Source organism: Megalobrama amblycephala, linkage group LG12 (assembly GCF_018812025.1).
Source record: "Megalobrama amblycephala isolate DHTTF-2021 linkage group LG12, ASM1881202v1, whole genome shotgun sequence".
NCBI classification, from domain to species: domain Eukaryota; kingdom Metazoa; phylum Chordata; class Actinopteri; order Cypriniformes; family Xenocyprididae; genus Megalobrama; species Megalobrama amblycephala.
Window position 1 is genome coordinate 5,497,923 of NC_063055.1, and position 12,501 is coordinate 5,510,423.

At 35.6% G+C, this 12,501-nt stretch overlaps 1 protein-coding gene across 2 annotated transcripts; it reads left to right on the top strand.

Moving 5' to 3' along the window:
* The first annotated feature begins 2,920 nt into the window (after window positions 1-2,920).
* Window positions 2,921-8,026, top strand: LOC125279951. Of its 2 annotated transcripts, XM_048210180.1 has the most exons (7): window positions 2,921-3,148; window positions 3,384-3,499; window positions 3,622-3,674; window positions 3,885-3,936; window positions 5,397-5,696; window positions 5,959-6,081; window positions 7,659-8,026. In XM_048210180.1, exons 2-7 carry the CDS (start codon window positions 3,460-3,462, stop codon window positions 7,709-7,711), a joined length of 621 nt encoding a protein of 206 aa, XP_048066137.1. In that variant the 5' UTR covers window positions 2,921-3,148; window positions 3,384-3,459; the 3' UTR covers window positions 7,712-8,026. The 2 variants fall into 2 exon arrangements, with proteins under 2 accessions (XP_048066137.1, XP_048066138.1); XM_048210181.1 differs by having other exon boundaries at window positions 2,921-3,499.
* The last annotated feature ends 4,475 nt before the right edge of the window (window positions 8,027-12,501 follow it).

Consider the following 12,501-nt stretch of genomic DNA (forward strand, 5'->3'; position numbering starts at 1 on the left):
ATGACTGGCTTAGGGAAAGGGATAATTTAAAGATGACTGGTGCTGTATTACTTGATTTTAGTGCGGCATTTGATGTCATAAATCACAATCTACTCATTGGTAAATTAGAATGCTATGGATTGAGTCCAACTGCCATTGATTTATATGAAGAGTTATCTCACATGTAGGACGCAGCGGGTTTATTACACTGGCAGCTGGTCTCACTCTAAGGTCTTGGACTGTGGGGTTCCGCAAGGGAGCTGCCTGGGACCACTTTTATATGCCATTTTCACAAATGATTTACCATCTGTTTTGTGTAAAGCAACTGTATGCTGATGATTCCACATTGTATTATGCTGCAAAAACTGTCAGTGAACTGGATTATGTTTTATCAGCTGAGTTAAATATGGTTTCTAATTGGATAAAACAGAATAAGTTGGTGCTGAATATCTCAAAAACCAAATCAATTATTTTGGGATCGAGTCACAAATTGTCATTAATAGCCTACCAAAGATGAGTTTGAACTTGTTTGGGGAACCTATAGAACAGGTAGATAAAGTAAAATTACTGGGCACAATAGTGGATAGTAAGCTGTCATGGGTAGAACATATTGATACCATAGTGAAGAAGATGGGTAAGTGGTATCTCTATGGTGAGGAAATGTCTTTCTTATGTCCCTACACACAATGTGGAGCAGGTGGCTAAATCTTTAATTTTATGTCATTTGGATTATTGTGCTCCGGTATGGTCATCTATATCTAAAGGTCAACTAAAGAAATTACAAACGACCCAAAACAGAGCTGCCAGGTTAGTATTACACTGTCCCATTAGAACAAATACTATTAGTATGCACTGTCAGCTCTCATTGTTAACGGTGGAGAAAAGGCTGGTTTTTAATACAATTAAGTTTTTTAGAAACATTGTCTATTCTTCTCAACCAGTTTTTTTATATAATCAAATTGTTGGGTGTGATCAGGTACATTCTCATGTGACTAGGTCTGTGGATGCTGGCCTGATGATGCTGCCACACCCAAAATTAAAAGCTTTAAAGAGAACTGTTATTTATCGTGCCATCAATCATTGGAATAATTGCCCATTGAATATACGTAAAATTAATGGCAAAGACTCTTTCAGGTACCATCTGAGAATGCACTATTTAAATTTGTGAGTAAGGAAAGGGCCATATTTATTTTATGAATGTAATATTTGTAATTATTGTAATTATTTATTCAGACTAATTTATGATGATGTGTATGGATGTATATAATGTTATAGTGTTATACTGTTTTCATATTAACATTGTTATGTGCTTTCTTTTTGTTGTGGACCCCAGGAAGACTAGCTCGTTCACTTTGGTGACAGCTAATGGGGATCCTTTTTACAATAAACAATAAACAATAAACAATCCCAATCGAGTGAAAGGATTTGTGGAAACTTCTAATTATTGTGATACAACATTTGCCTCGCATTTCAGCATGAAAAGACAAACATTTCAGGTGAAGAATAATCCACTTCTTACCTCCGAGACTGTGTTGATCTATTATTTGTATTGTATTAGGCTTATCATTATTGCTGATCACTGTTGTTGTGCTATTGTAATATTTACCATTATATAATCAGAGGAGTATAGAAAAATGAAAAGTTAAAAAGTTTATTAAAATGTCACTTCACAATACAACAGCAAAATATAAAACTATTTTATGTTACATTAATACCCATTGTGCGAGCTGTCTCTTTGGTTTATATACATATTGCCGCCGATTGGGCTGACATTTGTGACACACCCACCAAACAAGAGAAAACGTATCTCAAACCCGTTGCACACCGTTTCCATGAAACATGTCGTTCAACCCGGAAAACGTAGCAAAACGTTGCGCACCGGTTTGAGCTTGAACGTGCCCCTGTTCTTCTCTCGTGCGTTCTCTCACTCTTCTCTTGCTTCTTGTCCCGCCCCTCCTTCATATCCTGATGCCTGATAGGTTATTATTCACAAAGTACCCAATCACATAATAAAGAAATTAAAATGACAGACCCAGCAGTTTAGTGTATCTCGAAGCACATTTTCCACAGTATATTTTAACCTAACTTTATACAATTTTACAAACAAACTTTATCCAAATCAGAAACCCATAACAAATGCCCACATGGGCTACACAAGAATGAATGAGAAATGCAGCATTTTTGTTTCTACTATTTACATATATTAATTTACTTGCGAAAAACAAAAAAAAAAACACATTTCCTGCCTATACAACCTGAGATGCTGGGAAAGGCTTCAGCCTCCCCACGACCCTACATATGACAAGCGCTTCAGAAAATGTATGGAATCGATGGATGGATGGATGTAGTCCTCCCTCTCTCTGTCTCTCTTCTTTTCCCACCAATGTGTCTTCCTTGATCTATGTTTCCAAACAAAATCATTCTGAAGCTATGTCAATTTACAGAAAGATGACTGAAAAAAAAAATAAAAAGAGACTAAAAATAGGACACTTTCAGCTGCAATTAGTTTTGTTTGATAATTATATTTACTTTTATTGTAAATATTCTGCTAAGATTTTATATTTCAATATAACTCCTGAAGAAATGCAGAGTTTGCCAACATTCATTTGAATGTGCTTTTATCAGTTTTGAAAGCATTGTGATAGCCTTCAAAAAATCTGCTGCAAATATATAGTGTTTTGCTGATGGTGAAGTATGAATGACAAAAGTGTTCATGGATTTTAGAAAATGTGGTCACTGAATGAAAAAAAAAGAAATTAGCTGTAAAAGCTCTTCCTCTTCCCCTTTTGCACTGATAAATTTGGCCTTACATCACCTCACTAATTATACTTCGGACATACATGAAATCAAAGAGTAATTTATATAGTAATGTATGCGTATTTGGTGTGCTGTGGGTGAGGGCGCCAAGCTCGAAATTTGGCCCAAACCCAGAGTACTCACCCTCCTTGACTGGGATAGAAACCAGCAAGAGTGAGGTGATGGGGTGGTGGAGGGATGCTGTGAAACTTAACACACATATTACATGACTAAGAAACATCTTTAAAATGCTGGCAGTAAGTTAGCCAGTTTGTTCTATAACAGGAAGGATGTGGCATCTGGGTCTGCTATACCACTGCCTTCCATTCAAGGATGCCACTGAACATTCAGTTCTTCTTCTCAGTGGGCACAGGTACACCAAACATTCATTTGCGTCATAAATGTAGAAATCTAGTCTTTGTCATTTTTATTTAAGATGATCATTTTATGTTATTTTGCATCGTTGTATAGCCTTTTGTCTGCCTTTGATTGTGGGTTTTATAACATATATGTGTTATATATGTGCTTTTATAACATTTAGCTCTGCACATGAATCCCAATACATGCCTCATTATGCAAATGACAAGGACTAAACTTCTTCAACACAGGAAATGTGAAGGAGAAGAACTGAAGAGTGAAACTGAGTTAGTGCACAGTGTGTTAGAAAGGACAATAGTTTGAGGCATGATGAAGCTCCTTCTGCTGGTTGTAATGTTATCTTTACGTAAGTACATTGTTTTCTCCCATGTTTTATTTTTAACTTTACAATGTGTACAGAGAATAAATAATATAATAAAAATAATCTGTTCATTTTTTTTTTTTACCCAAATAAATGTTATGACGCAGAGAGTGGATTACTAGAGGGGATTACTGTACCAACAACAGAATTCACATATGAGGTATCAGGTGAATCAGTTTTTTTGCTTTGATGTGTGTGTATGTATGTATGTATGTATGTATGTATGTATGTATGTATGTATATAATGTACACACACAGACACAGAGAATAGAAATATAGTTTGTCATCTCTCAGCCCTGGCTTAGATCTACTGTTGTATAGAAACATATTTTTACATTTAATTTATGAGCTTTTTATGTGCCTTGGACAGGAGTATGCAGACTATTACATTTCTTGGGAGCCAGTATATCACAATATGGAAAGTATGATCTATTTTTGTTTTCACCATTCTTTAACTTTACTAAAGATCCTTGAAAAACAATTTAAAAAGCCCTAATCTCAAAACTGCCATGTTTTAAGTTGAAGTGATTCCGCCTAATTGTTTTTATCATTGTTTATGTATTTTAGTAAAAACAGTAGAATTAATTTGAAAGCAACATCCATTACTTTCCTCAAAACAACAGCACTGCATCATCTGCTGTCCTTTTGACACATATTACTTTATTATTAAAGTATGTTTTGTATATTATTATGTCAGTTATTGTCAGACTGGTGTTTAAATTTAACATAAATAATGGGTAACACTTTAGAATACTGATCCTTCATTAATGAATAACTACACAGGAACAAATTAGTAATGCATTATTAACACTCTAGTAACTACTATTAACTAACGATAAACTGATGAATGAATTAGTAACAGTGCTCATGTGAAGGTGGTAGTTCACTATTAACTAATCAGTAACTACTGTTTTTTTCATACCTCCCAGAGAACTACTAAGAACTACTATATACAGGTTCATAATTAATGAGAATAATGCATAATGTATAATTAATTCTAAAGTGAAGGTGATAGTAACCCACTAGTAATGACTGAAGTATTACCAAATACTTAAGAAGGAATTACTAATTATTTGGATCAGTATTCTAAAGTGAGAAGCAAGATAGCTCTCTAATAACTACTGAAGTCACTGTAAACTTTTGAGGTTTTTGTAAAGTATTGGATAGTAATAACTCAAGAGTTACTATGTAACTCTAAAGTAACTACTTCTTATTTGGATCAGTATTCTAAAGTGAAGATCATAGTAACCCACTAGTAATTACTTAAGTGTTACCAAATATATCCTAAGGAATTACTGTACAAAAACATACAAAAACATCAAAAGTTTACAAAGACTTCAGTAGTTTTAGAGAGTTATCATGCTTTTCACTTTAGAATACTGATCCAAATAATTAGTAATTCCTTCTTAAGGATTTGGTAATACTTCAGTCATTACTAGCGTGTTACCAAGACCTTCACTTTAGAATTAATTATTGTGCATCATTCATGTTAATTATGAACCTGTATATAGTAGTTCTTAGTAGTTCTCTGGGAGGAATGAAAAAACAGTAGTTACTGATTAGTTAATAGTGAACTACCACATTCAACTGAGCACTATTACTTTTTATTGTTAGTTTATTGTTTATTGTGAGTTTATTGTTAGTTAATAGTAGTTACCATAGTGTTAATAATGCATTATTCATTTGTTCCTGTGTAGTTATTCATTAATGAAGGATCAGTATTCTAAAGTGTTACCAAATAATGTATCGAGATGTGTGCAGCTATTATTTAAATATCCAGTGCCAGCACATTAGAAGTTGAAGATGCACTGTATTGTTGGTACAATTTTAGCTGGAGAAATTTGTAAAATGTTCATATTTCACCGGCATGTTGATGTTTCAGATATTACAGTGCCGAACATCACAGTGTACCGACAGATGGAGGACAGAGAGCATGATAGTGTGATAGTGCTCTGCATGTTTGACCGAATGAGATACAGTTGGCAGATGCAGTTTTTCGAGCTGTCTGTGGAGAGTGAACTGAACTACACCAAGGAAAACCTCAAATGCACTTTAGATGGAGAAATGTGTGTGTTTATGGTCACGGTGAGTCCACCTGCTTCCTTCACCTGTGTGCATGAGATTCATTCCAATGGAGAAGTCAAGAACCTGAGCAGCCACACCTACAGTTACAAGCGGTCAGGTAAAACAAACACATCTCTGCTAGGACATTTATATGTTTCTCCCTGCATTATACAATATTGGCATGTTTGCATTTCACTATTTTGACTTTTTTTTCCATCTTACTCTCTCTACCTCTGTTTCATCTTCATCTAATGATGTTTAGAATGCATAATTAGCCATTTAACAACTAATACAGCTGATCACTTGAGTGTCTATATGAAACTGTATATTTCAATGCATACAAGACAAAGCGTCGTTTTGCCTTTCATTTCATTTTTCAGTCTTGGATCATCACAAGGAAGGAGTATCTTTATTCTACATCTGCTTTTCCTCCTTCATTGCTGTTGGTCTCGTCATCATGACTGCAGCAGTGATCGTGACCACCATCAGGAGCAAAGCTAAAGGTGTGTTTCACCATATTAACAGTTTTATATTAAAGAGTTATATTAAAGGGATAGTTCACCCAAAAATAAAAATTCTGTCATTAATTACTCACCCTCATGTCGTTCCAATCTTCATATTCAGAACACAAATGAAGATCTTTTTGATGAAATCTGAGAGATTTCTGTCCCTCTATTGAAAGCTACATAACCACCATTTTGATGCTTCAAAAAGTTCATAAAGAGATCGTAAAACTAATCCATATGAATTGAGCGGTTTAGTCCAAACTTTATAAAGAGACTCAATCACTTTGTATGATCAACAGTTTGAATTTAGGCTTTTTTAATCACATATAAACATTCATCAACTCACACCTCAGGGCCTGATTTTTGGGGCGATTAATGTGAAGTGAAATGGACATGTGAAACTGCCGTTGTTACCAGCATTCCTGGATTGACTTTATCATATTTTTCTTCTACTTTTGTTTTTTTCCTCTCGCGAGTTTAAAATTGTGATTTGTGAGAAATGCTGATTTTCTCCCCTGATTACTTGATTTTTTTGAAAATCTATTGATCTGCATCCAGTGTTATGTTATGATTTAAAGTTGTGTGTTTTCCTTAATTTTATGTAACTGGTATATTTTGTACCTTTTTGTGATAGGATTCAACCTATCTGGTGCCCGAATTTAACTTACTTAAACTGAAATTATTTTGGACGGGCCGCCACGTTACAGTGTGTACGCACAGATTGGATCTTAGAGTGTGCGTACGCTTAAATCCACACCAGCGCTCATATTTATAAAAACGGTCTTTGATGTGGAAAAGTGCTTAGAGCCACGTCAGGGTCTGAGTAGACGTACTCACTTTTCCTGGTCAGATTAATACAGGTTTTTGGAAATCTAAGCTATTCTTGCAGCTCTACAATGACTGGTGATCTTTTATATATAAATGACGCTAATTAGGTGTCATTTACAATGTAGAATACTGAAACCATTCAGCTGCGGGCAAGAGCAAGATAATTTGGGATTTATAGATTTCACATCTGAAAGAGAGGCGTACACTCGTTTTCCATGTGTACGTTTATTCTATGAATCACACGTACGCACATTTGAGAAATGATCGTAAGAACAAATTCAGGATGGTTTCTGTGCAACATTTTATAAATGAGGCTCCAGTTGTGTAAACAGAAGTTCAAGAAAGTTTGCTTGATGTGTGCGAGAACCAATGAGGTTCATTCTTGTTACGCAGCACGTTTGAGCTTCCGCAAGAGGTTTGTTCTCGAGCATCAAGCAGTTACGGATGAGCTTCTGTTTATGTTCACTGATCAATGTTTATACCTGAATAAAAGCCTAAATGAAATCTGTTCATCATATAAAGTGATCGAGTCTCTTCAGAAAATTTGGACTAAACTACTTAATTCATATGGATTAGTTTTACGATCTCTTCATGAACTTTAAAGCATCAAAGTGATAGTTATGTAGCTGTCAGTGGAGGGACAGAAAGCTCTCATGTGTTTCTGAAGAGTTTGTGTTCAGGATTAGATTTGATCTTTATCTTCAGTACACTAACCCAGTGAACTCTCTGTACTTTTGTTAACACAGACTCCATCAACCACACCACAACTGTTACAGACAATGACTACATGGATGCATAAATAATCAGAAGACTTTCTGAAGAGAGAAGAGCAGACCTGAAGAGGAAAAACAAACTTTTACTGTAAAAATATGATTTAAAAATATTATTATTTTAAATAGAATTTTACAAAAAAAAGTTCCTTTGTTGAGATTTTCTTTTATATTTTACATGATGATTTTATGTAAATATAAAAAATTTATTTTATGATTGATTTCTGTCTACAGTACCTACAGCAGAGGGCAGTAGCTGTTATATTCCACAAATGTGTCTTAAAAACCATTACTTGCATGAATTACTAGAGAATGTGAATTTCAGATGTTAATTAAAATTTATACATGATTATTGCTTACACATAATTGTTTAATTGTGTGTGTGTGTGTGTGTGTGTGTGTGTGTGTGTGTGTGTGTGTGTGTGTGTGTGTGTGTGTGTGTCTGTCTGTGTGTTCAATACTCACTGCCGTGTGTGTGCACTAACTGCAATATAGCATGATCTCATGTGCAGTAACAGGGTTTGTAATGTAAATGTATTACACTGTAAAAAATGCTTTTCTTGTTTAGTGTTTAGTTAAAAAAAGTCGCGTCCACACAAGCATGTTTAAAAAAACAAACAAAAAAAATATGTTATAAAGCTCTGTCAAAAGCCTTGTAGGACAATCAGAAGCCTGGAAAAAAGTTTATTATCCGTTCCAGTAGGCTTCCAACATTGTCATTTTATTAAGCATTTTATTACTATTATTATTAATAATAATTCCATAAACCAGAAAAATACAATGAGACATATCAGAACAATACAATGAGACATATTCATTCAAAGTAAAAAAACAAAACAAAAACATTAAAATAAGTAGTGACCTGCGTAGTATTGCATTCTGACGACTCTGTTCCAGAATATAATAGGAGAACATTGCATGTATAGGTTATAAGCCTTGTTAACACAGTTATGAGCAGCAATATTTTGGCTACGATCGTCATTGCACAGACTCACATCACGTAAACAAAGAAGATCAATCTGACGTCAAACAAAGGAGATAATCCTGATCTAAACCAGGTTGGATTTATCTGGATTTGTCAACACTAAACCTACTCTGAAACTCAGAGTTTGTTCTACTAGCTTCATGCAACAGGCCTCGGAGTTTCTAAAAAATCTTCACCCTGGCCGGAGTTTTCAAAAAGGTTTGGTTTCAGTAACCAGATACAGCGTTTTTGTGTGGACGGATGGCCAAACCACATAGAAAAAGCTGTGGTTTTGAAAATACTCGTGTTCATATTGACAGGCCTGAATATCTAAAAATTCTTAAATCCAGATGCTTTTACTAGATAAGGAAAATGACATAAGATATTGCTTTCTGGAAAAAAATTAAATCCAAATGAAGTAAAAACAAGCAAAATTATCTGCCAATGTTGTAAGAAAAATAATCTTGTTTCTGTTTGAAATCTTGTTTCTTGTTTCTGTCCCAAACATAAATATAGAATGCATTGCGGCATGAAGCATATCACTATTGTTGAGATTTACATTTCTATGTAAGAGGATCTATGGTTGGAAAGATGCTTGAGAAGCTCTGCAGTGGTCAACCTGAAGCTTTCACCTGCACACCCACTGAAGCTAAGAAGGGTTGAGCCCTGAGAGACTGGGTCGCTGTGGGAAGAGGTATTAGAGAGGCCAGAGGGTCTGATCAACCTGTGGCCTGAGTGGGTCCTAACGCCCCAGGACAGTCGCAATAAGCTGTATTGTATAAAGAGTGTAAAATAGTCCATACTCCACATCGCATACTGCCCAATTACCCCAGTATAGTTGTCATAAACTGTACTGAATAAAGGGTGTAACCCTGGGGCAAAAATAATCCCTACATTACATCACATAGTATGTAGATAGTTAGTCTGAACCGCTCCAAGCGGGACTCAAATCCTTGTTGCTGGCATGGGAGACAGGCCCACTAACAAGAACACCAAAGACCGCAGTTTTTTGGCACAGGTTTACCTGCACAGTTCTCACTAGCTGGTCTCAGTTACAAGTCCACCAACTAACTGTACAGTTTGATTAATTTGTCAGACAAAACGGCACATTGAGCATTATGATTGGTCAGATCACCTGTCAGTCCAACTCCCAGCAAAGGATGAATTGTTGATAGCACTTCAACATGTTGGGAAATTTTTTTTATTATTATTTGCATTACACTTGTGATGGGAGAAACAAAGCTTTTCAAATCTTCAACAGAATTGAACCAATTGCTTTGCAAAATGATTCACTGTTTCGAAGCATTTGAATCACCACACACAAACGCACAGCCTTGGAAAGTATACTTCATTTGACTCTTACGCATACACAGGCATTTTACGCTTGCTCAGTTTTAAGCAATCTCTCACCACGAGTTACTTTCTAACCTCTTCGCACAATCTTAGGCCCCCCATCATCGCTGTAGCTTGCATGCATGTGTTTCCGGTCTGTTCTGTTTATGCAGTTTTTCTTTGACTACCTTTTGAATCGACACCATCAGGGCACGGTTGCCACCTTGTGGATAAACTAATTACTGCAAAAAATTAATTGCGCATGTGTGACCCGTGCATAAAAAGTATGCACGATTACAAAAATTTGGCAGTGTGTATACTCTTCTGATGACGAAATTCACGCCACGCACACTGTACGCTGACCCTCGTGTACACGCAAAAAGTGAACTATCCTTTGGGATTAAAGAACACAGTCTCTAACATCCTTTGCTAGTGCGCCTCTTGAGGTCGGGGAGAGAGGTTTACCTATACAGCTCTCATCTATCTGGTCTTCATTAAACCTCACTCCCATCTCATGGCACTAACATATCCCCACCCAGTCCTAATCGCCCCGCTCTGAGTGGACTCAAACATGGATCACCAGCATGGGAGGCGAGCACGCTAAAAAATACTGACCAACATCTCATAATTGAACATAACCGACTGACATTAAGATCTCCTAACTGAACAAAACTGACCGTCATTGAGATTTTGTAAATAAAAAAACATCCTTGATTGAGATCTCATCACAGAATAAAACTGACTGACCATCATTGAAATGTCTCAATGAAACAAAACCGACCATCTTTGAAATCTCATGAAGGAAGAAAACCCACCATCATTAAAATCTCGTAATATAACAAAACCATCCGTCTTTGAAATCCTGTAAAGGAACAAAACAGAATGTTATTGAAATCTCACAAAGAAACAAAACCGACCGTCACTGAAATCTTGTAATGAAACAAAACTGACTATCATTGAAATCTCACAATGGAGCAAAGTTGATCATCATTAAAATCTTGTAATGGAAAAAAATGAACTGTTATTGAAATCTTGTAACCAAATACCGACACTGAAAACCAACCGTCATTAAAATCTTGTATTGAAACAAAATCGACCATTATTAACATGTCGTAATGGAACAAAACTGACTCTGAAAACTGACCGTCATTGAAATCTCATCACAAAACAAAACCAACAGTTTGAGATCTCATAATGGAATAAAACTCGTAAAGAAACAAAACTGTCTTTGAAATCTTGTAACAGAAGAAAACTGACCATCATTAAACTCTCATAATGAAACCAAACTGACCGTCATCGAAATCTCACAAAAGAACAAAACCGACCGTCATTGAAATCTCATAATGGAGCAAAGTTGGTCATCATTAAAATCTCGTAATGGAAAAAAAACAACTGTTATTGAAATCTTGTAACCAAATAATACAGACACTGAAAACCAACCATCATTAAAAATCTTGTATTGAAACAAAATCGACCATTATTAAAATGTCGTAATGGAACAAAACTTACTGACAATGAAAACTGACTGCCATTGAATCTTGTAAAGAAACAAAACTGACATCACTGAGATCTCGTAACCGAATAAAATCGACCGTCATTGAAATCTTGTAACGTAACAAAACCGACTAGCTTTGAAATCTCATAACAGAACAAAACCGACTGACACTGAAAACCGACCATCATTGAAATCTTGTAAGATAACAAAACCAACAGTTTGAAATCTCATAACGGAATTAAACTCGTAACAAAACAAAACTGTCTTTGAAGTCTCGTAACAGAAGAAAACTGACCATCATTGAAAACTGACAGTCAATGAAATCTCATAACCTAACCAAACCGTTCGTCACTGAAATCTTGTAAAGGAACAAAACTGACCATCATTGAGATCTTGTAAAGGAACAAAATCATCCGTCACTGAATTATCATAATAAAACAGAACTGACAGACATTAAGGTCTCGTGAAAGAATAAAGAAACAAAATTGACCATTATTGGAATCTCAACTTGTCAACAATGGTGACAATCAACAAAATCAACTCTGAACATCACAAAACAAGTTACTAAAATCACATCAATGCTTTTTGTTGATTGTCACCATTATACACTGAATCTTGATGTCTGTGTGAGTCTACATGATACTGTCTAAATAATTTCTGTATAATCCCTTTTATAGGACAAAAGTTTCATGCATATAACATTTACTCACTTTAAATGCACATTGCCCACCATGCACAGTTGTCCTAAAGCCACCGGGGTGTCGGGGAAGCTGGGGCTTGGGCCCGTCTTTGCTGCTTGTAGCTATATTTTGAGTTTTTTTCTGGCATCTTTCTGATGTAGTTGATGTAGTTTCAGCGGCTGGAAGGGAATGGTTGGATGGAAGGGGGCAGCTGCTCATCATCCTCAAATGTCATACACCCTTCATTCAAAATGACATAAAAATAGAAAAATGGCCAATTTTTGGCCAATTTTTATCTAATTGGCCAAATTCCTGTTGCCACCCAAATGTATTATAGCGGGCATCATG

Bases quoted from the DNA above. Each gene is read 5' to 3' on its own strand.
- LOC125279951 (XM_048210181.1), top strand. From the start codon at position 3,460: ATGATGAAGCTCCTTCTGCTGGTTGTAATGTTATCTTTAC. The intron at 5,697-5,958 runs GTAAAACAAACA...TTCATTTTTCAG, and splicing joins CTACAGTTACAAGCGGTCAG to TCTTGGATCATCACAAGGAA. The intron at 6,082-7,658 runs GTGTGTTTCACC...TTGTTAACACAG, and splicing joins CATCAGGAGCAAAGCTAAAG to ACTCCATCAACCACACCACA.